General features: G+C 49.3%; 1 protein-coding gene across 4 annotated transcripts in view; it reads right to left on the bottom strand.

Annotated features, from left to right (window-relative positions):
- Positions 1–887: 887 nt before the first annotated feature.
- Positions 888–27753, bottom strand: part of DAG1 (dystroglycan 1) — a 48666-nt gene continuing 21800 nt past the window's right edge. For 3 of the 4 annotated variants that reach the window (XM_027523462.1, XM_027523463.1, XM_027523464.1), the window contains exons 2-3: positions 16240–16641; positions 888–5756 (exon numbers count right to left, since the gene is read on the bottom strand). In XM_027523462.1, coding sequence (XP_027379263.1) covers positions 3354–5756; positions 16240–16524 — 2688 coding nt within the window. In that variant the 5' untranslated portion in view covers positions 16525–16641 and the 3' untranslated portion in view covers positions 888–3353. Of the gene's footprint in view, positions 5757–16239; positions 16642–21959; positions 22149–27753 lie in introns of those variants that run through there. The other variant, XM_027523461.1, reaches the window with a different exon arrangement.

The raw sequence follows: 27753 nt of genomic DNA, 5'->3' as shown, positions 1-27753 counted from the left end.
CTTCAACTCCCTGCTCTGGGACTGAGTTCTAGCTGCAACATACGACCAGTCTCAGCACTGGGTCTTGAAGGTTCTGAGCAGAGCAGCAGCCTGGGGGCTGTAGGTGGTGAGGGCCCTGTGGCGGTGGGAGTGAGCCCAGAAGGGGCACCAGTTGTTCCGTGACCAATGGCCCCTGATCCTGCCTCTGAAGACACAGCTGCTGTATCCCCTGCCTCCCACGCCTTGGGCAGTGTCCTCAGACAACCCGGCCCTTCCTGGGCACTAAGTCATACTAAGCCTACCCAGCTGGCCTGTCCACCCCTGGCAGGGCACTTAGGGGGCAGACCCCCAGAAACTATAACCATAGGCCCAAAGAGGGCAGAACAGCCTGACCAGAAACCACCCTCCCCTTCTCCCCACTCAAGGCCAAGGCCAAACTGCCTGGAGACTCCCTGGGAGGTTTGGCCAGCCTCAACTCCACAAGGTGGTGGGCAAGGGGCCCAGCCTGATAGACCCCTGCCTGGGACCCACTCTGGGGCAGACCTCCTCTATAAGACCTCTTGCACCATCCTCCCCTCCCACCCAGTCTCACTGGGTTTTCCTGCCTATTCTTCCCCCCACCCAGCTACAGATGAGGAAACTGATGCACAAGCTATGTCTCTGCTGGTTTAGGCAGAGGAGGTGCTAGGGAGGGCTCACTGGTTGCCAAAACTCCCAGTGCCAACCACCACCCCTCTCAGAAGCACAGAAATGGTAAGGATGTGAAGGCTATCTGGACAGCTGCTCAAAGGCCACCTCGGAGTGGGCCTAGCCGGGCCCCCTCTTTGCCTCTGCCACATGGACTCCAGTCCCACCCTACACTCAAGTCGTGTAGGGGCCAGGGAAATAGATGCTTGGAGGCAACGGCATTGTAATAAAGACACTGCTTTTATTTAGTTCGATATGTTTCTATACAGAATGCAGAAAACACATCTTAAAATCATATAGAAGGAAATAAAAACACGTCAGTGGTTGGTGAACACTTGAATGTGAGATTGGCTCTCTGTCTCACAGAGTCCAAAGACGATAGCCAGCCAGGCGCTCAGGGGAGGAGGCTGCCTGCAAGGGCATTGTTGCTGTTGTTATTCTGTTCACTGCCCCACTGCCTCCTGTTGCCATGGCAACAGGCCATTCTGGGCCAGCCACGTCTCTGCGTGGCAATGCCCAATGGTGGGGTTGCTAGGGGCAACGGAGCTTATTTGGAAGGCCTTTCAAAGCCCTCACCTGGAACACTGGAAATTGTTTATTTTTTGGCGAGGTCATCAAAAAAAAATCATCCCACCAGGTCAGATCCAGCTTGTGCTCCTGACTCTGGGGCACTGGGGGAACTCCAGCTTGGATCAGGACATGGAGGCACAAGGGCCAGTCACCACAGGTCCAATGAGCCCTCACTACAGGCTCCAGCCACCAGGGGCACCGCTCACCCCACCGGCGGGCCAGGCAGGAGAAAGAGGCTGGGCCCTGTTGGAGGAGGTGCAAAGGGGAACATCCTCCAGAGAAGGGCAGGGTGAAGACCCCTCCACTCTGACCATCCCTCCCGTCCTGAGGCAGCACACGCGAATCCTCTGCAAAACGGTCAATATGGCTTAGAAGTGGCTGCTTGATGTGCACAGGGAGCCTGGGTCCACCCACCTGCCCTTGATCACAGAAGGGACACATTATTGCAAAAGGCATTCCTCCCTAAAAGGTACCCAAAATAACTCTCAGACATCAAGAAGTCCTGCTCAAAACAGTTTCTTCCAAAGGAGGAGAATCAAAGCTGAGTGGGTGCCCCTGAGTCACGGGACAGAGATGCGGATGGATGGACGGACGTTCTGCTAAAAAAGGCAAAAGGAGCCCCAGTGTAATTCTGGAATTTAAACCATTAGGAAAAGAAGGGGGGGAAAAAATCAAAATGAGCAAAGCTGTCAGTCCCATGGAATCAACACTAAGAGCTTGTACAAACTGCTGTTAAGCATCACCGTTTTTAATCTTTTTTTTTAATAAAACAATTTGAGGCTGTATAAAAACTTTAGTAAAAAATTAGCTTTGAGAGCCCACAGATTTTTTTACTATGAACTATTGCTGGCACTCCTCCCCAGCCACCAGACCTTGCCCAGCTGTTCAGGCCCGAGGCCTGGGACTGGAGCGCCAGAGAAGAGGGGTGACGTGGGTCAGGGTGGGGCTGTGGACTATTGGGACAAAGTGGCCAGGGTCAAGTGAGGAAAGAGCATCACATGACATAAAAATATTGCATCTTCACCAAAATGTCCCCCACTGAGTGTTTCAGAAACCATGATATTCCTTGGGGCGGGTGGGGATGGGGGGAGAAAAAAAACCACACACAGAAGAAGGATAAAAGAAAACAGATTGATGTGGTCGAGTTCCTCGACCTCCCCAGCCGTCCCCACGAGCAGCTGGCCCACCCTGGAGCACCTAGGTTGGGGGCCACGGCCACCGCCGCCTCTCGGAGTCCCCTTTCCATGGAAATGAAGACCCCTTGGTGGTGGGCCACTAGCGTGCATGGGGTGGGGGGTGTGGATGTCCTTGGCCTAAGAGGCCCCCTCCAGCTTCCAGCCCCTGGCAACGGTGGGACAGCAAGCCCAGCACCAGGGCCCTGGCCCCTGAGCCAGGGCCAGGAGGCCCCCAGGCGGGCTCTCTGGGGTATCAGAGCAACCAAGTTTACGTAGTGTGAAAAAATAGGATTCCTTTGATAAAAAATACTGTCCCTTGGTCTTCTCTAAGTTTGAAACACCCTGGGAGCTTATTTTTAGCAAAGCAATTTCCCATACCCACCCCCAAATGATACATACAAGTTTAGGTAAACAGCAGATTAAATGTAAAAACTTAACCTTAACGTCTGAAAGTCCTTTGAATTTAATCTTTAGCTACTGTTTTCCATGTTACATCCTGCAGCTAGACACACGTGAATAGAAAAAAACAGTACAGTTAGTGTTAAAGGCAAAACGCAGAGAGCCGCCGGGAGGCTGCCCAGCACTGCCTGCGAGTTCATTCACGGTTCCTCGCTCCCTCCATCTACCTCTACTCCAAACGGTGCTTTCAGAGCCAGCCAGCCTTCAAAAAACGCAGCGAAGGATTTTCTATGAACAAACAAGAAGCTGTTAGGCAAAAATTAAAAGGAAAAAAAAATGTCCCCAAAGTCTCTCCAGCGGCTTTGGGGTTTAGGAGGACCGGAGAGGGCGGGCTTGTCCAGGCCCCGTGTGTGTATCCGTGTGTGCTAGGTCAGGTGTCGGCTCCCAGTGGGCGCTGGTCTGCAGGCCACCGGCCTCCACAGACAACACCGTGTTGTCTCCAGGGCCCTGCCCTACCCCTACCTCCACCCAGGCGCTTGTGGGTTAAGGGGGCACGTAGGGAGGGGGCGACCGGTAGGGGGTCATGTTCTTGGGCCGGGAGCCCTTGCCCTCCATGGGGGCTGTGAAGGGCGGCGGGGGCTGGTAGGGCGGCGCGCTGGGATCCTCATCCCGCAGGGGCGCATACTCTCCCACGGTGTCCTGGTTCAGGGGAGTGGTCTCGGGCACGCTCTGGTTGGGGTACTCGGGAGGGGGGAGGGGGGCTTTCTCCTCCTGCAGGATCAGCGGCATGCTGGAGGAGGGCGGGGGCTTGGAGTCGTCCAGCTCGTCCGCAAAGATGATGGGCACCCCCTTCTTGATGAAGGTGGCTTGGTCCTCCAGGGTGAGCTTGCCCTTCCGCTTCTTGCGATAGCAGATCATGGCAATGATGCCCGCGATGAGCAGGATGGCCGCCACCACCACGGCCGGGATGACTGTGTGCAAGTACACATCGTCCTCGCTGCTCTTCTCGGGGTCCCGGTCTGGCACCTCCGTGGCTGGTGCCTCCGAGGGCACCCTCATGGGCGGTGCCACTGGGACAAACTGGAGATGCCGGCAGCTGCCAGAGCCAGTCACTGTGATGCTCATGGCCTGGAAGTCAGGCTCCAGTGCGTTGACGAAGGCGCCTCGAGGCTTCCCGTCATCCTCAGCGATCCTCCGGCTCAGCGCCGTGATCTGCTCCTTGGGGCAGGGCTCCAGGGGCAGGGTATTGTTGGTCCACTCCACCACAATGGAGCCCCGGGTGATGTTCTGCAGGGTGATGGTACTGCAGTTGCGGTCCCCGAAGGCAAAGGCCAGCTTCTTCACCAGGGCAATCTTCTTGTGAATGTCGTTCGTCACGGCTGCAGGGTCACCTGTCAACTTAGCCTTGAAGCGTGCAGGAGCCTTGTCCCCTTGCGGGCGCCTGTGGACATGAATCTCAAAGGCGTCCACCGCCGACAGGCCCCCCTTGTCCGTGGCGTGCATGAAGTACTCGTGCTTGCCCACGTGGCTGCTGTCTGGCAGGCCATACATGAGCTGGCTGTTGCTGTTGAACTGCACCCACGACTTCTCGCCTACCAGCTGCTGCTCCCGAAGCTTCAGGGTCAACTTCAGCTTATCAGTGGTGGTGTCCTCATTGTCGTAGAAGGTATCCGATGGGATCTTCACCTCAAAGTAGGTGCCGACCCAGGCGTCCACCCTGTCGATGTGGTTCTTGAGCTCTGGACGCTGGTTGGGTTCCCCTCCATGGGGTACCCCGCTGGTGGTGGTGCGCATGCGCGTCGGCGGGGAGGCGGTTTCCAGTCTGGTGATGGGTGCCTTGGTGGTGACCCGGGGCACCGGTCGGGATGTCCGCGGCTTCTTGGTTGGCCTTCGAGTAGTGGTGGTAGAGGAGTCAGTAGAAGGTGTGGCTGGTCTGGGCGTGGACACTCGTGGCTTCTTGGTGGTCGTCGTAGGAGGGGTGATGACTGCTGTGGGCTCCATGTAACCAGGAATGGTCATTGTTGGGCGGATCTGGCTGGGAACTGTGGTGCCAGCTTCTGACACCCGAGTGGGCTGGATGGGGCCAAGGGTTGGGGTCTGAATAATGGCACCTCGAGTCCGAATGGTGACTGTGGGCTTCCCGGGAACAGGGTCCCTGACTGGAGGAGCCATGGTCTCGGTTGGAGGAGCAATGGCTGGAGACGTGGGGGTGGGCACAATTCTGGACGGTGGCTCCTGGATGGCCGTGGTGGGGGGCCCAATGGCCGTGACAGGCGTGGGCGTGGCATGGATCTGCCTCCGGATGCGTTTGGGCAGAGAGGGTTTCTTGTTGGCGATGTGCCAGCCCACCACAGGGTAGCCGAGCTGCGCAGACATGGCGCCCTCCCTGGCGGGGACCTCCACACCACGAATGTCAGGCACACTGTTCTGGTTCAGGGCGCAGCCCAGCTTCCAGGAGAGCAGGGCCCCGTTCTCCACCACCTTCTTTGCATTGCCTGGGCCTGCCATGAAAGCCGACATGTCAAACAGTCTGTTGTTCACCACGGGTACCAGCTTCATGTTGTGCGGCTCAACTTCAGAGAAGCCCCGCATCCGGCGCAGCAGGTCGATCCTTTGCTTTGGGGTCATCTTGGTGAGGTCAGCGTCCAGAATGACTGTCAGGACGGTCACAGGCTCATCAGCAGCACAGACCAAGGACACCACCTCGCCGGGGTCCGGTGAGGCCGCCCGCAGCGACTGCGGCTCGCTGTGGTCTTCAGGGTACACCTCGATAGAGAACACGCTGGAAGTCTGGGGGACGTGGCTCCCATTGGCCCCCAGTCGTGCAGCGCTGACTGAAATGTAATGCACCCCCTTATCGGTGTCAAGGGGGAGACCCTCCAGGGTGTGGCTCTGCGGGTCCCAGTGCAGCCAGGATGGTAAGGCCTCCTTCCCCGCGGCTGATACCTACGAGAGACATCAGTGTGAGTTAGTCGCTACGCTCACTGCATAACGTGACCACAACAGTTAACAGGGGCCTAGCCTGTGGGGCAGGCCTGAGGTACAATTCAGAATTCCTGTTGGAGGAACCACCTCCGCTTCACCTGTCACAAAAGACTGGGGTCGCCAGATGGGCTAGTGTGGAAGGCCAATGACTCGCCCGAGAGTCACACAGTGGGGCAGTGCTGGCACAGGACTGGTGCCACAGAGCTCAAGAATGTTGCAGTGACATGCCTGCCACCTACTCACTCACTCTGCCTGCCCCAAGCCCGAGGCTCTCCCTCCTCAGCACTCCTTTCCACCCTCACCTCAGACTTCTCCCCGGCCCTCCACAGACACCACAACTTTGCGCACGCCCTACGCTTGGCCTGGAGTGCCTTTCCTGCCCAGAAGCAGAAATACTGCGGGGTGCACGGACAGCTCAGTGCCCCCAAGTGACTCATTTTACAAATGCCACACTACATTCCAGTGCAGTGGGGCACATCTGGTTAGCTGTAGCTGATGTCCCCATTAACCCTGCTTTTCGAATCTCAAGCAAAACTGCAATGCCCAGAGAGGGAGGAATGGAAACAATGGCTCTAAGAAGAGTGTTTACCAAAGGCATCCCAAGGACCTCTGGTCTCTCTGAGAGAGAGTTCAGTAGTCCGCTTCATTTGGGAAATACACGGAGCTCACCTCTGCCCTTGGAAGGCTGGAGCACAGAAGCAGGCCTCAGGAACTCATCCCCTTTTCCACCCAGCAGCACCTCCCAGACTTATTTCAGGGCCGAAGTCCTCTTCCACCGTGACGTGACTGGTGATACGTAAAGCCCCCCAAGGGAATGCCACCATAAAAACTTCCACTGTCAGCTGACGAGAGGGAAATGAGACTCACCTCTTGTCCAGGCCCTACCTCTGACTCCTCTCACCTTTGGGAAATACCCGCTCCTGCCCCCCGTGCAAGAAAGGGGGGACCTACTCTCTGGTCTGCCTCGAGGCACTCAGCTCCACTGTCCTGTCCGTCCAGTGCAGAGACACGCTGGCCAACAGACGGAATGTCTCACTGCCAGCCTCAGCCCAGGGACTGCCCTTCATGGTCACTGCTGCTCAGGAGAGGGACACCCTAACAGGCTTCCCTCCCTGTGGCAGGAAGGCCAGAGCTATGTCTGCTGGGTTCCCCAGGGGCCCTGGTTCCTCAGGCTTCCTCCTCTTAATTAGCCAAGTGGCTAAATGATTGGGGAGGAGACCCTGAACTTGTACCTACTCTTCCCAGCTGGGCTCTAGGTGCACGTTCATGCGGCACGCCATTCCATCAGCCTTATCAGAGACCCAAAGTTTACCCCACTTCTAAAGAGATTTCCCACCTCCAGCAAATAAGCCATGAGAAGACATGTAACATTATCAGAAGTTGTCCTTCACTGACTACTCTCTGAACCACTGAGTTCACCGAGGGTCTGTGAACACATTCCACCTAATTAATGTACCATCGAGAATCACCCATCTCATTGCTCACCATGCACTGCAAACACAACCAATATTGGAAATATATTTTACTGTATACAGTTATATACAGTAAAATATATACCGTATAACTGTATAGTTATTTTACTGTAAACACGGGTGTCTTCAAATCCATGGAAAATACTAAATATATTCTTCCCTTACAATCTTTTTAACTACAAAAATACTTATTACAACTGCTTTCACTGAAAAACCTGTGCTTTAAAATTTTTCAGTTCATGTATGCTAAATACAAAAACTGCCACATCCACATATAAACATGTCAAGCAAAAGCTGAACCATCCAGATTTGCGAAAAATGTGAAGCAAAGGTGTAAGGCCAAATGGAGTAGTCAAGGGACCATGACATGTTTCCCAGGGGTGGCGCAGGGACTGCGGTGCTGAGAGGCAGACAGTGGGTGGGCCAGGGTGTAGAGCCAGCTCTCCGGCCACCCACGGCCACTTCTCCTAAGCCCACTCCATGCCAGTGACCACCACTGGATGAGAGCACACCTGCAGGACAGAAAAAGGAGAAAGGGAGGCCAGAACGGAGCTCTGGGTGAGGTCAGCCAAGCAGAAGCCGCCTGTAGAGAAGATGCAACAGGGGCAAGAGACCAGGAGAGGCTCCAGGTGGCTGCCAAGTGGCCTGCCTCAGTGGTCGGGCAGTTAGGCCTGCGCCCAGCCCTGCGCGTTCCAGCAGTACAGACGAGCAAGCAGTCCCAGTGCTTTTTCAAGCCCTTCTCGGTTATGTACGGGCGGCCTATGACAGAGAAGGGTGCCCACCTCCTCAAGCCGCCCTGCCTGCTCGCTTCTTGTTCTGCGGACCCCAAGAGCCACAGTTCTGCTGTCAGACATTTCCAAGGAATAAACCCAGGTTAGCCAAGATTCTCCAGACGCCCAGTCTTCTTTAAACTATGCCAAGTTAACATTTTAACATGTTAATAATGTGTTAACATAAATAACAAACATTAAAGAAAACCCCAGGTTTTACCAAAAAGCAAGTTATAATGCTCAATCTCAAATTGGGCGATGGACGAGCAGACTGTGTAGCTTTATTTTGGTTATGGAAATGAATTCTTTCACTACGGTCTACCCACAGCTTTATAGACATGTGGGGTAAGCCAAGTCAGAAAAACAGAGCCAAGTCACTCCAACCTGCACCTGCCTTCCCATCTGCAAATTCTCGCTCCTCGGAGTCCCAGAGCCCTGGCCACAGGGCAGGTGTTCCTCCCAGATCTAGAGACCAAAGCAAACAGTTCCCAGCATCGTGGGTCCTCCTCAGACAGGAAGGAGAGGCATTAACGTGCACAAACTGAAGTCCATGCATCTCTGAGCATCTTGGCGCTGCAAACATCAGATCCAGGCTGCACTTTGGCTGGCACTGATTCATTTTAATAGAGGGGCTACAGGAAGCAAAACAAATCCAAGGTCCACAAGAAACCTAGCCAAGACACAGGTAAGCTGGCACCTCTGCATTTTCAAGGCCATTTTAGGGAAAGTCCCTGAACTGGGAAGTCTGAACATGCCTGAAGGTCTGGCAGTGTCCACGTCCCCAAGGACTCCACCAGCTGCTCCTTCCCCTCAAGGGCCCTCAGTCAAGGAAACGCTCTGAGATGCAACACCTGCTCTACCTTGACAAAGCAGGAGACCCCCCAGCCCAGTCCACAGGAACTCCGGACATCCTCCCCAGCTTTCAAAACTTCCCAGTTCCAGACCACTTTTCCTCTTAGGGCCTGAGGGTGAAGCAGGATGTGAAAGTTCCTTCTCAGAGACACAGTGCCTATGACAAGCCAGGACTCATCTCTATAATAACACCCTACCCAAGGGGAAGCCCCATCTTCAGGAGCTCTTGGCTGACTCCCAGCTGCAGGCAGTCTAAAGCTTCATCCAGCCTCAGTTTTCTCATATCTAAAAACAGGGGGAAGATGCCAACCTTGTGTGATCACAGGGCCAGGCACACGCTGGACTCTGTCAGTGCTGGTTCCCTGCCCACCCCTCTGGGCTGAGAGAGGACACAGCACACATTGTGAGGCTCACAGCCACAGGAATGGGTCCAGGGTGTGTCCAGGCTCCACTCCCCAATCGTCCTGCCCAACTGGCCTCAGACCCAGCAGACACTGAGGCCTTGTCTCCCTGCTCATAGCCCAGAGCAAAAACTCAAAGCATCAAAGGAGAGCAGAGAGGCCAGAGGAAGAGGAAGCCAGGACCCTCTAAGGGAAGCAGGCCAAGGCTGGGGACCCTCAGGGACTTGCTTACCTGTTAAGACCTGTTTGCTAAGAGTGGATGAAAACATCGAGGGGGCCTGGGGGTGGGGAGAACCCACTGTCAGTGACAGCCCACAGCCAGCACTCACCTCCTCTAAGTCTAAAATGGGTGCGACTGATCCTGGCTCTTTTGCACTTGAGATTCTGACTATCCTTGGAAACCTTCGTTTACTCATACAGAAATTTCTGTCGTCACTGTACTGTAGCCAGCCATGACTAACCCCTAAGAGCTGCTAGGCTAGGAATGGCAGGCAAGAAGCAGGAATCAGAGCTCTGTGTGAAGTGCTCATAGCAGCAGCACATGTATTTAGGGTGACAGGCTGTCCTGGACATGAAACTCACCCCCCCCCCATTAAATACCGGCACAGCCTGAGAGTAAGGAGACCTCAGGCAATGGGAACAGGAGGCAGAAACGGCAGGAGGAAGCCTGACTTGACATCACAGGCTCCAGATCACAGGTCACCCAGAAAGAGCCAGAAACCTCGTCGGTTTCAGCAATCCTCAGAGAGACCACACTTCTGAGATGGAAGTTAAGCCCGGCACGGAGGAAAACAAGATCTTGAACAGCTATACACCCAGTTTTAGAGGTCTTGACCAATAAAGTACATCCAAAAACATTGGAATCAAATCACTGAATCAAAATCAAAAAACCTGAGCAGACCCACAAGGAGTTCTAAAGACTACCTGCCCTATGATGCCCGCAATTAATCAGCACAACCAAGGACTGGGGAACTACCAAACAGAGAGGTTTTGGTCACGCCTCAGTCTATACTAGCAAATGACTAGTAACTGACTTCCTGTTCAGTTCTCAGACATTCTCTCCAATTGCTTATCTGGTACCTTCTCTTGCACAGTAGCCTGTCAAGCACGCAGTATGAAAAAAGACCTGTGTTGCAGGTAAGACCATGCAACATACGTAGAGTCTCTCAACCCAAATCAGTATCCTTCCACACCTAGAACAATAAGAAACGGGCAGAGGAGCTTCTATTACTTCACGCTTCATCAAAGAGCAGGTATCTGCCCACAGTCTGGGCCGTGGAGCTAGGCAGAACTGAAAGACAAAACTGAGGAGTTAGACTCTCACTAGGGCCTAATTAACTCTTATGATCACTGGCTCCTAAACTGAGAAAACCTAAGTTTTATCATTCAGAACCCACCAAGTGGTATCTTATCCATGCAGGTGTCACGAGACTTATAAACAGCAAGCAAAGACTCCAGAAAGATGGATGAGCACTTTCATATTCATGTCACTTGGAGGGGCTAATGACAGCCAGCAAAGAGGGATCTTAGGAATTAAGTATAATCAAGAAACTTCTCCTCATTTGGTGAGAAGTCCCTGACACTACAAACATTTTGGAGGGTCCTCTGGCACCTTCCAACCAACACCTTGAGCCAGGACAGTCCCAGGGGATCGGCCTGGGCCCTTCCCTGAATACCTAACCGATGTGCCAGCAGAGGGTGTTCTCAGAGGCCCATTTCACAGAGGCACAAACTGCTGCCCTGTGATACCACACTGCTTGGGCCCCTGAGCAGCCTGCCCTGGTTAAGCCCCCACCTTCCCTCAGACCTGGTCACTGGCTCCTGGACCCTGCAGACCCTCTCCCCTCAGAAAAGCTACAGACCACCTGTCTATGGCTGGGAACCACAGGCAATACCCCTGGCACGTGAAGCAACTGTGCGGTGGGTTCCTGTGCTGTTTGGGGTGATGGACTCAGCTTCCAGTTTCTGAGCCACCCCCCGCCCCACCCCATGGCACTGACTCACGTTCAGGATGAGCCTGTGTCTGGCCGTGGACTATGACAATGAGACAAATCTGCTCTGCGGCCAAGCTCAACTTCTGCAAATGATGCACGTGGGCAGTCACATGGCTAGGCTGTGGGGAGATGGCACATGCCAACAGGAAGAGCCTCTGGCTGGAGGTCAAAGGGCCAAGGCTTTGCCCCCACATAGGGGAAGGAACCAGGGTGGACACACTTTGCTTTGCTGAAACACGATCATCGGTCCTGCTGCGTGACATTCAAAGCTCACACCAGAACACGTCCAATACCACAAAGGCCAAGGCCACGGGATCGTATGTTGAACACAACTTGTCCAGCCTAATCGGTGCCCCTCTGGTCTGAATTATGAAGCATTTTACCTGATGTTAACTGTTCTCATCTAAAAAAAAAAAAAATTCATCATTTTCCCCCCAAACTAAGGGACAGCTGAGCATAATTATAGCCACTAGTAAATTCTCAGAATCAGTCCATCAATCCCAAGCCCTGAGATCAACCATTTTCACTCTGTCATGTTCTTTCAGTCATCATCAGTAATTTTTTTTTCCCCCTAAAACATAGAAGCCTATATATCCAGTAAGTATTTGAGCTGATGTGTCTGGGCAAATGCCATTCTGACGACCCACCCCCAAGGATGCCTGCCTTCGCCAACCCGCATTTCCCGGTGTGCCCTGTTCACAAGGGAGCCATTCAGAGCCAGGGAACACCCACTTGAGGCAGGAAGAAACTGCAGTTCATCTCACGCAGGCGGGGTGGCCGCAAAGCTCTCAAGCATCCAAAGAAATGCTCCTTTCATGAGCTCCCCTTCCTGGCCAAAAAGAGTGGCCATTGTTCTGCGGGGAACAATTGGGGGCCGATGCCAACGGCTGAGAGCACAGTCCCAGGAAGGGCTGCTCCCAGTCTGCCGACATCTTGGGCTGGGAGAAATTCCACATTGTCTCCAGACAAGGAGACTGAAGGGAAGCAGGGATGAAAAGCCATCCTCGAGGGCACTACCAAAATGAAACATCCGAGGGGGGCCCCAGAGGGGCAGCCCAATCGTTCTGTGAGACGCAAAGACTTCTGACCACTCCAGAGAGGAGAGGTTGGAAGGTCTTGTCATATAATCACCTTCCTCAGCTGTTCCTGCTTGTGTGCATGCTCAGTCACTTCAGTCGTGTCCGACTCTTTGCGACCCCATGGACTGTAGCCTGCCAGGGTCCTCTATCCATGGAATTCTCCAGGCCAGAATACTGGAGTGGGTTGCCATGCCCTCCTCCAACAGATCTTCCCGACCCAGGGTCTGAACCCACGTCTCACGTCTCCTGCATTTGGCAGGCAGGTTCTTTACCACTAGCGCCACCTGGAAAGCCCTCAGCCATCCCTACACTCACTCAACTCAGAGGACAGGTGCCCTTAGGGAGCCGGCGCCAATCCTGCGGGAAGTCAGGAAGGTCACTTATACTATGGCCTACTTGGAACAGCTTCAGATCTGCCCAGCGAAGGCAAAGCTGGCTTCTGTGGGACCTCTCCCCACAGGACCTGAGAAATCTGCCTGCGTCAGGGTGGAGGAAAAGGGCTCCAATGCTAAAACTGAGCCTGAAAGAGGCGGCTGTACCCATGCTGACAGAAGAGAAAATGAGCCAGAGGCCTGGGGTGGGTCCTGAGCTTGGCCTATCTGTGGGGCAGAAAGGGGCTGCTCTGCTGAGACATGGCATGCAAAGGGCAAGGGGAGAGAGGAGCCAGAAGCCAGATCAAACAGGGCTTAATCCTAAGTGCAGGGGGCTTGGGAGGTCTGTTCTGAGCAGACTCGAACTTTACAAAGATGTCTCTTGCCTTGGTATGGAGAACAGACTGAGGGGTTAAGAACAGAGGCAGGGCACCTGGGAAGAGGTGAGCGAGTGCTACTGTGGCTGATAGCAATGTTGATGGATATGACTTGGAGGTCACCCCAACAAGGCTCCTTGGGACCAAGATCTGAAATGTTCCTCACATACCCAAGAATACTGGGCAGCCATTAAAGGTTACACTCCCAAAGAATACTTAAATAACAAAGGAGAAAAACTCAAAAGTACAGTGAATGAAAAAAGGTTAAAAAATATGATTTCAGGTCTGTCTAAAATGTCTGTGTGCCTATGTGACATGGATACTTGTTGACGAATGCAGAAAATGATGTACAAGTACACTGGTGGTAGGAACCACCAGAGTTTTTTTTTTCCTCCCTTTCCTATACATTTATACATTGTTATTTTAACGGTGTGAAAAAAACTCCTTTACTGTAAAGGCTTTTCAATCCTGTTTTACACATAGGGAAACCAAAGCTCCAGGAATGAAGTCAAGCTTTAAGATTTTTTTTTTTTCATGTAGACCACTTTTAAAGTCTTCATTGAATTTGTTACAATATTGCTTCTGTTTTCTGTTTTGGTTTTCTGGCCGCAAGGCATGTGGGAACTTAGCTCCCCAACCAGGGATCCAATCCACACCCCCTGCATTGGAAGGTGAAGGAAGTCTTAACCACTGGACCACCAAGGAAGTCCCTGAAGTCAGGCCTTCTGATCTGATTCCCACCCCACACAACCCTGATGTTAAGACTGTTTGGGACAAAGAGTCACACACTTTCATCTGTTTTTCTACAGGTTAATCAGCTACTAAATGGTCTGCTTCCACAGATAAATACGCTCAGATAAAATCCTGTTTTCCTAATAAAATCTCTGCTCCCCTGGTGAGTAAGCCTGTTAAACATCTCTCTGCCAGCTATAGCAAATAGCCAGCTTGCTGTATCAACTCAAGGCAACTCTGGTCCAGACTAATCCATGTACAACATTCCAGTGGTCAACAGAACAAAGGTAATCAATCACTACAGGGTTTGGATACTCCGAAGATGAAATGTGATGCTGGGTAAGAAATGTACTACCAAAATTGCCATTCTTCATCTAATAGTGAGACTAGAATCTGGCTTACTGGGCTATTATGAAGATAACATGGAAACCTTTTGCAAAGACTCTAAAAGCCAGGAGGAGCTCCACGGAAGTGAGCTAGGATCTTCAGAAGTATGATGACCTCTGAGAACACGAGGCCACCCTAAGAGCAAGCTGTGACATAAAGAGAGGGGACCAAAAAGGAAGAGAACACAAGGAGGGTCAGGGGAGGAGTGAGTCTGCCCAGATTCAAAGGTGCAGAGACACACCTCTCAATGCAAAGAGTGGTATGGAATTTGTGACCATTTCTAATCTAGAGGCCCTGGGTTTGTGGGTCAGAGAGAGGCAAGCTAGTGAAGACTCATTAGAGCCTCACTCTGCTTTGACCAACAGAGTACAAAGGAAGTTCCAAGCCCAGGCCTTAAAAGATGGGCAGCTTTCATTTCCTCTATCTTGGAATACTCAGTCTTCCAAGGAATACCTGTACACAGGTACAACCCAGCTATTGTACCTGTGAGGAAATCCAAGCACCGTGGAAAGGTCTACATGGGGAGAAACCAAAGACTCTGATGGGCAGCCCCAGCTAAGCTCCTTGTCAACAGACAGCACCACCTTGCCAGCCATGAGTGAACCTCATGTTTGAAATGGATCCTCCAGGCCCAGGTGAGCCACTCTAACTAGTGCAGCAGAGATGAGATCCCCAGATGAGCTCTAAAGCCCTGAATTCTTGGCCACGAAATTGTGTACAAAACAAACTGGCCGTTTCAAACCACTATTTTTGATCCTTTGAATATACCAATAAATCTCCAGGACACTATATGTACGCAGAAGTCTAAATACAAAACCTATATAAAAACTACCATAACAAAGTATAGATCTTGGGATATTTTTAATTCATATTCAAGTTACGTCCCTGAGGAAAGTATGCTATAGCGTAAGGGTCAGAAAACTATGGCCATGAGTCAAATCTGGGCTGCCATCCATTTCTGTACAGCCCATGAGCTAGATATATTTTTTGCCATTTTTAAATGACTGAGGGGGGAAAAAAATCAAAAAAAGATACAGCATTACTTGACATGTGAAAATTATATGAAAGCAAAATTTCAGTTTCAGTCAAGTTTTTAAAAGTACAGTTTTACTGGAACAGAGCTACACGCATTCGTGTGCACAGGGTCGGCAACCGCTTTCATACTGCACTGGCCAAGATGGAGAACTGCAACAGAAACCGGCCAGCCAGCCAAGCCAAAAAAATACTTACTCTCTGACTTTTTAAAAAGTTAGTGTGCCAACCTCTGCTCTAGGAGATGCTCATAGCCTGAGGGGTATACCCCACCCACCCACACTGCCACCTTGCGAACTCACTCAGGAGTTAGGGGAAATTCCATAACCCTAAAGGGATGGTCCTTCTTCAACAGAAGCTTCCGGTTGCACCAAGTTCCCATCCTTCATTGGCCATCTCTTCTGTTACCGAGATCTCAGGCTCCTTTGTTCTCTGGGTTGCTTGAGAACAAAGGAGATGAGGCGAGGCTAAAACGTATGTACTAATTTTGGGTCTTAAGAGACTGAATATATTAGTAAACATAGAACACCCAAGCACAGCAAAACTCTCGATATTTACTTATACCTTATATTTTTAAAATATTTTCAAAGCATTTAAAAGTTCCATATTTCTTAGGTTAATGAAAGGAGACTGCTTCCTTATACATAAGCCCTTCCATCAAATCCCTAATTGATGACCAAAAAAATCTTCCAGAGAACAGATGTAAAAGCTTTTTAATAGTGACACTCTCAAAATGGGAGTAAGAATAAAGGTTTCGGATGCTACTCTGAGGAACATGGGGACCCTCTAGTGAATGTCAGCAGCTGTCCCTCTCTTAAGGAAGGAACACTTAATAGGTCCTGAAAGAACTTAGCTCAGAATTGCCGGAAAATTGAAAAACTAAACTTTAACTAAAATAACCTAAAACTAACACTAAAATCAAAACTAAACTGCAAGATGAGAATTCGTCCTCAGTTACAGCTTCTATCCAGTCTCACCTTGATGACTTCTCCATTGGAAGCAATTAAATCTGTTGGAATGGTCACTCGAAATGAGCGTCCGACGACAGCCGTGCCATCAGGAATGCCAACCACGGTGGGAACAGTCTCGTGGAGGTCTGAGAGTGCTGAGTGCATGGACGCCTCGAGCTGGTTCTCCCAGTCCCTGACGGCCTCCGAAGGTTCACTGGGCCAGTGGGACTGAGTCACGGCCACAGACAACAGAAGGAGAAAGGTCCTCCCCCAGAGGGGAAGCGGCAGCGACGAGCCCACAGACATCCTCATCCCCGGTTCAAGTCTGTTCAGGCAGATAAGTCTCTCCAAGAAAAGAAGCAAGCGACGTGGTCCCAGGACTGGGTCCTCACCCTCTGCACACCTGCTCCATCCCAGAGCACCCAGAGCCTGAAAAAGAAGAGAAGACTTAGACTTCAGCAACTTCCACGGTTTCCAAGTTGAGCACAGGCAGTTAATACCCTCTAAGTGTTCCTGCCCAAAATATCTACCCTGAGTTGGATTAAGTCTCCCCCCGCACAGCCCAGGGTGAGAGCCACCAGCTACACATGGCTCCTGAACACTGGAAACGTGGCTGGTCCATTACGTATAAAACACACAGCAGATTCTGAAAACTAAGTATAAAAAAGGAATGTACAATATCTCATTAATACCTTAAAAATATTGATTACATATTAAAATAATATTTTGGATATAAAAATATCTAATATAGTTAAGTAACTATTAATAAATAGTATATAATAAAAATATTAAATACATGATTAAAATTAACTCCACCTGCTTATTTTTATTTTTTTCCATATGGCCGCCAGAAAATATTAAATGACATAGTGGATCACATCATATTTTTGTTGGGTAGTGCTGCTCTATACCTAACTTCCAATTTATAGGAAACACAGGGCCATGAAGACACAGACAAATCTGGAATGTATGACAGGACCTTCTACAAGATAACTGATCTGGTCTTTCCAAATGCTGACACGTCTAAATATAAGGGGACTATTCTAGACTTGAAGACTGCAACCAGATGCAGTGTGTACATCCTGACTGGACCCTGGACTTACTTTTGTTTTTAATTAATTTTTTATAGAAGTACAGTTAAATTACAGTGTTAATTACTGTTGCACAGCAAAGTGACTCATATACTTTTACGTAAATGTGCATTCTTTTTCGTATTCTTTTCCATTATGGTTTACCACGATACTGAACACCATTCCCTGTGCTATACAGCAGGGCCTTGTTCTTGTTTCATTCTATACATACCAGTTTGCATCCGCTAATTCCAAACTCCCAATCCAACCCTCTGCCACCTCCCGCCAGCTTGGTAACCACCAGTCAACCTTCTATGTCCCTGATTATATTTCTGGTTCAAAGATAGGTTCATTTGTGTTGGAGTTACTTTTAAAACAAAAAACAAAAAACACACACAAGACCAGCTCCCAAAGGGATAACTGACAAATTCTGTATGTGGGCTGGAGATTAAATTTATTGTTAATTTTCTTAGGCGAAATATGGCAGTGTGGCTTGATAATACCATCCTCAATTCTGACGTATTCAGAGATGAAGTGTCACAAATCTCTGCAACTCATTTTGAAATCGCCCATGGGGGGAAAGCGTGTGCACGTATACAACGAGGTAAGACAATGTGGCAAACACCACAAATACTTTTGGAAAAGCTGAAATACCAAGCATTTGCACAGAGGAGTGTGGCCAACTGCCCACTTCTTACACCCCCAATACTGCCTATATTTGCACTCAGTGCTAGTGAACAAAATTTACTTGAACTCTCTTACCCCCCACCCCCAACAGTGCCTAAAACCCTGCACATGTCCCCTGTCTGCCACACCAGCTTCAAGCAGCTCATGACCTGCACTGTGGGGCTTTCTGGGTGCCCACAGATGGCCACAACCATCACAAGCAATTTCCCATTCTGAAAAAGGAAGAAGCCCTGCCCCGAGCCAAGCTGTCTCGGGGCCACGTGATACTTTCTGACGTGGGTAATGAAAAGTAAATAAAAACGCTGAAGAAAACAAGGTCACTCAAACAGCCAGCATACTCTAAAGTCAGTGTAAGTCCAAGCCAAAGCCAAAAGGATTTTTTCAATGTTGATTTTGCTATTCTTGTTCTTATTTGTTGAACTAAAATTCATGAGACAAAAGCCAAAAGAGTGTAACAATCCTGAGGGTTGGAAGTCCTATCCTACCAAACCAAGACTTATCACAAAGCTACTGTATCAGGTGGGGCAGAGCAGACAGCAGACTGTGGAACCAGTCAAAGTGGAAGTTGCTCAGTCATGTCCGACTCTTTGCAAACTCATGGACTGTATAGTCCATGTATAGGAATTCTCCAAGCCAGAATACTGGAGTGGGTAGCCTTTCCCTTCTTCAGGGGATCTTCCCAACTCAGGGATCGAACCCAGGTCTCTTGCATTGCAGGCGGATTCTTTACCAGCTGAGCCACCAGGGAAGCAGAGGGACAGCCAAAACCAGCTCGCAAAGGAGATGTTCAAAGGCGCCAGGACAGGTGTCCGTCTATATAGAAAAAAAGTTAGGTTCTTCTGTCATTTCTCCATCGAAAATGAAACAAATCCCAGGTGGATTAGATACACAGATGTAAAAAGAACTCTGAAATTTTTAGAATATAGTAGAATATCAGCATAAGGAAAGATTTCATTTTTAAAAGATATCCAAAAACACAAAACTTTGAAAAGACAAAATGGACTTTCACTTCCAAGAAGATGAAGGAGGTGTATTTCTCCTTAGTTTCCCACTAAATACAAGGGAAAATTCTAGACACTATATAGAAAAAATAAACATGAGACTTTTTTTTAACATGAGACTCTTAAAAAAAGTCAAGAGAAGAAGGCAGAGCAGCTAGGGACCCCAGGATTCAAGGAATGATAAAAGTAGTGGGCTCCCTGGGTCTTCTTTTTGACTCATATATCCCAGAATTGGGAGCTGAAGAAGCTGGCAACCCAGAAATGCCAACAGAGGAGGCAAAAAACATTCTAACAAAAGTCTGTTCTCTTTAGCCAAAGGAGCAGGAAAGGGGTAGGCTAGCAAGACAGAAAACATTTAGACAATAAAAGCTCTATTCGAGCCAAACACCACAGAAAAAAACCGTGGCCCTACTCCTACCCATGCTGGCGAAGGCCAAGTGGGGGGCCTAGACTTCCACCCTCAGGAGGCTGTAATAAGACCCCCCAATATCTCCACTGGGGAGGGCGCTGGGACTTTCATCCCCACTGGCCAGTAACAATGCACCACCCTCTTCCTCCAGCCTCACGGTATCAGTGGAAACTACTTGGGAACCTAGACTTCTATAAATTCCCACCCAAGTAAGAAGCAGCAGCCTCCCCCTTCCCTGCTGGATGGTGTCAGAGGAGGACTGGTCAAAGTCAGAACTTTATAATCACTGCTCAGCAGTGGCGAGGCCCACAGAACTAGAACTTCAGATCTTTGCTGCAGTGTGCAGGGTTTTCTCTAGTTGTAGCAAGCGGGCTCCAGAGTGCATGGGCTTAGCAATTGCATTTCAGGGGCTTAGGTGCCCCATGGCACGAGGGATCTTATTTCCCAGACCAGGGGTCAAACCCAAGTTCCCTGCATCGGAAGGTGGATTCTTAACCACTGGATCACCAGGGAAGTCCCCATTTATGTAATGTTCTTGAAGTGACAAAATTTTTTAGAGAGCAGATTAGTGGTTGCCAGGAGTTAAAGAGGGAGTTAGGACATAAAGAAAGCAGATGTGGCTCTGAAAGGGTAGCGTGATGGATCCTTCTGGTGACAAAAAGATTCTGTATTTGACTATATAAACATCAATATCCTGCTTGTAAGATTGTAATATTATTTAAGATGTTATCATGGGGGGAAATATGTATGGGTAAAGGGCATAGAGGATCTCTCAGTATTATTTTTAACAACTGCATATGAATTTACAATTTTTTTTTTAATGTTTTAACCTGCCCCCGAAAAAAAGAAATCGGAATTAGAATTTTAAATTTCTGTACAATAAAAGGATACCATAAAGAAAGTAAAAACGACCAACCACAGCCTGGGAGAGAGCTTTTTCAGGGCATACAGTAGCTGAAGCGTTCCTATCGAAATGTATCAGGTACCCTAAAACAATAAAAATGGGTTGAGGAGATAACAAGTACTTTACAGAAAATCTGAACAGCAACAAACATACAAAAAGATGCTCAACCTCCCTAGTCATCAAGGAAAAGGAAATTAAAGCAACGTGAAAAACACGTCTGCCCACCAGACTTGCCAGCAGTATTAAATGCCATACTTCTTGAGGGGGATACCAAATAACCATGGACTTAGAAGCTGGGATCCTGCAGGCACTGGTGCCAAGAACAACTTAACTCCCAGTGAGGTTCTCTACCAGGAAAGGCAAAGTAGGAACACCCAAACTCTCCAACAGCTGGTGTTCACTGCACCCTGGGTGGAGGTCTTCTCCTGAGACCCTTATAAACTGCCCCAAATTAAAAGCTTTTCTTGAAGCTCTTTTGTGAGTTTTTGTTTGCTAGTTTGTTTTTAACTATCTCCCAGTTTCTTAACTGTCTGTGCTTCTGTACCCCTTTTACAGTTTATCACTTAATTTTTAAAATTTTCTGGGTCTTCTGTTTTATACTATCTTAAACTGTAACATTAGAGTTTCTTTTACTGTCCCATAGTGCTTTCTCCAATGGCCTTTTCCTTTCTTATACATAGTAATTATTATTTAGTAAATGGTGCAGCTTCATCAACACCCCACAAGACTGTACGCTGTGGAAGGCAAGGGCGGGGATGCAATCACTGATGTGTGCCAAGCTCACACCTAATACACGAATGGAGAGGATACAAGAGGTGTTTTTTTGTTTGTTTGTTTAAATCTTGTTCCCATGTCTTCACTCTTCTGTGCACTTAACTTTTCTATTTATTAGATCCAGATGATCTTTTACTTTTCCGATCCAATTCTCCATTTAAACATTCTCAGCTTATGTGAAAACAAGCCAACAGTATGAGACACACCCTTTCCTAGCAGGAACACAGGCTCAGTCTGCTATCTGCGGACATATGACGACATGGGGTATCTGGTTCATGAGCGTGACTAAGTGCTCTGCATTTAGCAAGTGGGCAATGACCAGGGCACAGCTCCAGCTGCTGCTATGTGCTGATTTTCCATGTTCTGGGGAGAAAAGGTCTTCTTGAAAGTTGGCCTTGCATCGTTCTGATACTGGCTTCCTATAAACAAGGGTCAGTCTCCCTGTGCTCGGAACTTGTCAGGCTGGATCCAAACACCAGGATTAGGACATCCCTCTGGGAGGTTTTTCAGTCAGTTCAGTGGCTCAGTCGTGTCCGACTCTTTGCGACCCCATGAATCGCAGCACGCCAGGCCACCCTGTCCATCACCAACTCCCGGAGGTTTTGAGACAGAGTCATATAGTAGGTCATCCAGAGGTGGAGGCACTACAGAGATCCTCCTCCCCATTCTTCGGAAGCAAAGCCTAAAGAGAGGTAAACACTCAACCATGGTCACATACAGCCTAAGGTCAGAACATGGTGGGAGGAGAAGGTGCCCAGGAGCCAGAGAAAGACTGTGGTCAGAGTCATCCAGCCTCCCTGACACAGCTGCTCATTTCAACACTGCACATGCACACTCCCAGGATACCCTCCGGACCAGGAAATGCTAACAGTAGCCCAAGAATACGTCTTAGCTCAACTCACCACCGTGTGGCTGATGGAGGCTGCCGAAGCTCTCCTGCTGAGACGTGGGTAGTGGCTCTGGGTAACGTCCTCCTCTGTGCCAGCCCCTAGTGCAATGTCCACCATCGAGTCTGAGCTGAGCACTGCTCCAGACCCCAGCAAAGCCCCTCTGTGAAGAGGGCCTTCCCAGAGCCCGGGGGAAGCCCCTGGCACTCTGAACACCCGCTCGGCCAGCCACGGCATACAGTGTGGGAAAGGGGCACACTTCCTTTCTCCAGCTGTGACGCTGGGGACTCTGCAGTGATGGGCAGAAACAGAAAGCCAAGTTTTCAGCAGCTGTCTACAAAGTGGTGTCCTTTGTGAACCAAAATGCGTCCAACCTGCCTTGGAGGCAGGTGCATTTCAAGTTGACCACATCAGGCAGCAGGGACACAACTAGAGAATCAACAGCAATTACTCGATGACAGACGAGGGCCCCAGACACCGGAGGCAGAGTTCACCAGGAATGAATACTTCTGGCCTCCCTCTTGTCACTAATCTCTATCTCTAGGCAAATGAAGCACGTGGAGGGGGCAGGCAGAGCATCCTGTGACCCTGTCCAGACACACCTGGATCCCTGGGAACTAGAGGACCTCCTCTGGAATTCCAGCCCCAGCAAGGAAGCAGTTCTGTTCCACTAAGATTATCTCCCAGACCTCCAAATACCGCCAACACAGAGGAGGCTCAGGCAATAGAAACTTTCCACTCAAAAAACTCGAGGAACAAATGCATACCTGGCACTAACACAGTTCACAGTGAACTCAATGTTTCCTCACATGCAGGAAAAACCCACAGAGAATGAAACTTTAAAATATCTTAACTAACGTCTCTGAGAGAATGGCTCCCTACTAGTTTTTACTTTCTAGGAATGAAGGAAAAGTTGCGGGATTCAACCCATTATTAAGCACACAAAATGAGGCAGAGGCAGCCTACCCCACCGCTGGCAGGAACCCCCACATCTCCCACAGCTAGTTAGTTACCTAAAAATACTGGCTCCACCACCCAGTTGCCACCATTCACCACGGTAATTAAGACATGTAAGGAAAAAAAAAAAGACATGTAAGGAAAATGGGATTTGTCTTTTTAAAACCGAATGAAAGTAATAACATCCCATGACTTTATTTTAAATGGTGAAAAGGAATCATCTTAACTGAAACCACCACTTTAGGTTCCATCCAGCAAGAAGGCTTTTGCCCAGACACTCTGAAGTTAAAAGTAAACGTTACATGTCTATTATTAATCTAAAAATCCGGGAAAGTTAACCAGTCGAAAACCGCTCAATCTGACTGCCAGCAAGATGTACTTAACACAATGTAAAACAACAGTGTGAAGTCACTGTTTATTTGGGTTTTAAATACCAAAAAGATGGGCAGATTCCTCTGCTCTGAGTTTAAGACAGGCCTTTTTCACACCTTGGTCAGATAAGGAAGGCGCTGAGCCACGTCAGTGGTGAAGACGCAAGGTGTCACTTTCAAATTGTTCACAGCGCGCAGGAGGCAGGAGAGGTTCCCCTGACCCGAGGAAGGTTCCTGTCTGGCCTGTGCCATGGGAGCATCACCGGAGGTGTGGGGGCAGCCTGGCAAAGACACCAGCAGGGAGCTCAGGAATGCACCAAGCGTCCGGGGCCACATACACAGCAAGAGTAAAAGTAAAGAAAATGTGGGAGGAAAAAATGACCACCTGTGAGAAGCAAGCATTACTCAACAGTCTATCAAACACACACTACGTGAAGGCCTTTCTCACCCAGAGAACTCTTGCAGACGTTCAGTGATCACAGATACCAAAAGCGGAGGTCCAGGAAGGGCAGTGGTTTCTGCTGACGGTGGTGTGGTTTTCTCAACAAAGGCAGGAAGGAAGTACAAGTCTTCTACCTGGGCACAAACCCATTCAGGTGCAAACACATCCCAGAGGAAGGGGAGAAAGACAAGGTTCAGAAGCCAGGGCCAAATGGCCATTTCTCCACTAGACTGTGATTTCAAACCTGGGTAGATTTTTAACATCCTACGTGATACAGCTCACGGAAAAACCAGCTCCTGCTATACTCCACTGAACTCCATATGCTGCAGTTAAACATTACTCAGTACTCAAGTGCACACCGAAAATAATTAGGATGGTTAAGTTTTATGCTGTTTATCACAATTTAAAAAAAGTTAATGGTTAGCGTGGCAAACTTTGTTATATATATTTTACTACAATTATAAATATTTTTTGAAACTCCACATCACTCAAGAGTTACACCAATTAGACTTTAGGAAAAACACTTATATGAGCCTTAGATCAACTTTTAATTATTGCTTAAAAGCGCCTCAGGCAAACTCCCTGGAGGTCCAGTGGTCTGGGCTCTGCGCTCTCACTGTCGAAAGCCTGGGTCCGATCTCTAGCTGGGGGACTAAGATCCCATAAGCTGTGTGGTACAGCCAGAAATCAATACAAGTGCCTCGGGTAAGGCTCCGAGGCTGGAAAAGGGTAGACCGAGCGCCCAAACACAAGGACCAGGCCTACGTGTCCGTGTGGCCGCAGCAGCTGGACTTTGCAGGTGGGCAGAAGTAGTGGAGGAAGTGAGAGAGGTGGGGGCCAGACCCAGCAGAAACAAGCAGGAGTGAATTACTCCATTCACGTACCCTTGTGGCATCTAAGAACCCAATTAAATTACAATCATCCCAAAACAGCCCAACAATAATTAACACGTCAGCGCATGTTTACCGACTACCTACCCTGTACTATGTGTGAGGCTTCATTTGCTACGCACGTAGTCTTTCCAAGTTGCATACAAAAATAGTCAATTAAGATTTACATACATTACTAGTAAGAGGTAATAAATGAAATACTTCTATGTTATACACAAGAGGCAATAAACTAAGCACAAGTGTTTTTCAAGTAGGTGCTTACTAGAAAATACAAGTTGCAATGATACCCCAAACTTCCTCTGGCTATCCAACCCATCTCAGGACAAAGGTAGGGCTGGGATAACATCGTAAGGGCAGGATGGCTGGGACCTGTCAGGTCAAGGCTGGACGCCAAGAGTTGCCCAGAGAGGAAAGGCAGGAGCAGAGGTCCCCCTCCTGGAGGGGTCTGGGGCCACGTAGGCTCTGCTGCCCTCTCCCCCACTGGCGCCTAGCAGGCCCTCAGCGGATACCAGGGTATAGTGACAAGGTTTCCACTGAATCCCCAAAATGATCCACCAAGCACAAAGCAAATAATCTTCTGACTTCACACTTTGAGGGCTTCCCTTGTGGCTCAGCTGGTAAAGAATCCACCTGCAATGCAGGAGACCTGGGTTCGATCCCTGGGCTGGAAAGATCCCCTGGAGAAGGGAATGGCTACTCACTCCAGTATTCTGGCCTGGAGAATTCCACGGACTGTATAGTCCATGGGGTCCCAAAGAGTGAGTTAGACATGACTGAGTGACTTTCACTTCACTTCACACTTTGACGTTAAAAGCTGAGCTTTCTGATATTTGTTTCCATTGTTCTACAAAAGACTAAAAATAAGTACCCTGGCTCAAAACTAACATGCTAATTAGGCTTCAGTGAATTAAGGTTAGAAAAAGATAGTTGACTGCTGGCCTTCCTGACCTAACTGGCTAATCAGATTTCAGAACAGAGGAGTGAGATGAAATATTCGGGAGACCCCAGCCACTACCAGCTCCCCCCTCAGGTCCCCCATTCCCACAGCCCCCTTGACCCCGCCAGCAACCTCTCAATACAGGCGTCAGGAGCCAGACAGGGGAATCCCGGCCCAGCCCCTGGGACTGGGAGCTCTTGCACCTTCACATGAAGATGCCATTGTTCTGGGTGTTTATCTGGGCAAATACGCAACCTTCAGCATTAAAGCTATGACCTGGGTGGGAGGTAGGAGAGAGGTTCAAGAGGGAGAACATATGTATACCAATGACTGATTCATGTCGACGCACGGCAGAAACCAATACAATATTGTAAATCAATTCTCGTCCAATTAAAAAGACATAATTATAAAAAAATAAAGCTATGACTTGCTTTAGACCATAATCTTTTGGGGGGCCACATTCTTAAGTCCCGACCATCAAGAACATTTGAATCACGCCAGAAATGGCCAGATCAACAAACCTTGTTTACAAAAGGACAAGATACAAGTAGCACCCACTCCGTTCGCTCCGACTTTCTTGCTAGCAGAATTCCTTCCCTCCCACATATGGCTCTGTCCAACTGGGCTTTCTACCTACCTCAGCCTTGCCACGGCTACAAAATCTAAATCATCACAAACTTCTCTGGTTGGTTTTAGGGGTATGCTTCCAAAGGCTGGAGCAAAAACGCCAGAAGATGGCCTTGCAGACTCTGGGAACCCCTGCGCTGGAAAGCCACAGTGACTGTGTGACCAGGCAGTCAAGCAATGAAGAAGACCAATGCCGAGAAGGTTATGCCATGCGTGACCTCAGATTCAGGCCTGGAGTGGAACGGACTTACATCCGGGTTGAACACAGCTGAAGAAACCCTTGAGGACGCGCTTGTCCTCACCTCCCACTGCTTCTACCTCCTTGTTCTGCAGGCTTTGATCCCTCCCTGAGCACCAAGGAAGAAGTGGGTGTCCACTCAGTACTAATTATTTGGAAATTCCTTCCTGACTTTTAGAACTCAAGGATTCAAAGTTAAAAGCAAAAACAGACAAGGAGAGGAAAAATGCAGAGGACCGTCTGTCTTATCAAAAGGGTGCAGACACAATTTACCTCTTCCCAAGTACTGGGGGGACAGTAGAGGCTACCCCGTATCGTACTTTTCAGCAGTGGCCAGCCTTTCCTAATGTACAAAGGTGTTGTTTTCTTCTTCCAGAGCCGAGATCTTCTAAATTTCCAAGCTGGGCCACCATCAAGCAAGAGTGGACTCCCACAGCACGAATGAACAGAGATTCCCACCAGCCCATAGCTTCATTCTTCAGATACTCTTCACATATTCTTTTCCCAAGGATCTTCAACTGGCTTCTGATGCAAGCACCAAGGCACCCTGCACCCTTCCCAGGCTCTAGGTAAATCATTTGTGCTGGGAGCTAACTGCCCCTTTTATAAATGACGTTTATTTCATGTCTTCTCATTGTATACCAAATCCAGTGAACCTTAAAAGTTCTGCCGGCCTTAAGAACAGAGCCAATCAAGAGTCAGGAACCTCTGCATTTATCTTACACAGGGATAAAGCGGACATTGTGAGGGATTCATGGCAACACAGTCCTTCTAACAGGCTGGCCCCTCAAAGAACCACAGGGATAGCTGCTGCCCACCCATCAGAACGTCCTTGGTCAGGAAAGGAGACAGGAAGGCAGAAAGGTCACAGGCAAAAGAGAAAGTGTGAGTAAACTAGATGGAGCTCTGTTTCTATCTTCTCAGACCCAAGCTGCCCCCCGTAGAGCCTGACTGATAAGTGAGGACTTGGTCTCTGCCTCTCCATGTGTCCCGTCACCTAGTTATCCCTTGGTAAGATTTCTGTACGGGGGAGTGGGTGAAGCAGAGACAGTCAGGACAACAACCGACAGGAAGCGGAAAGAGTGCCCTCCACACCCTGTTCAAGCTGTTTATCCTAAGGCAGCAAGCTAGGCTGGAGACACTTTAGTGAGATGAGAAAATGGCCACAAAGACCGCAGTCCTCACTCTCTAGATGACTCTTGTAGGGGCCTTTCTGGGATTTCACTGACTGTTACAACCCAAGTAGATGTCTCACCATCAACGTGACCCAGAACTGGACATGGAGCAAACGGAGCCTCGAGCTCCTTGGAGATGCTTCTCATCTGAAGGGAGAGAGCAGCCCTCCAG

The sequence above is a fragment of the Bos indicus x Bos taurus genome, chromosome 22, assembly GCF_003369695.1.
Source record: "Bos indicus x Bos taurus breed Angus x Brahman F1 hybrid chromosome 22, Bos_hybrid_MaternalHap_v2.0, whole genome shotgun sequence".
Taxonomy (NCBI): domain Eukaryota; kingdom Metazoa; phylum Chordata; class Mammalia; order Artiodactyla; family Bovidae; genus Bos; species Bos indicus x Bos taurus.
The sequence above is the reverse complement of the archived record's forward strand: the minus strand, read 5'-3'. Positions and strand labels throughout refer to the sequence as shown.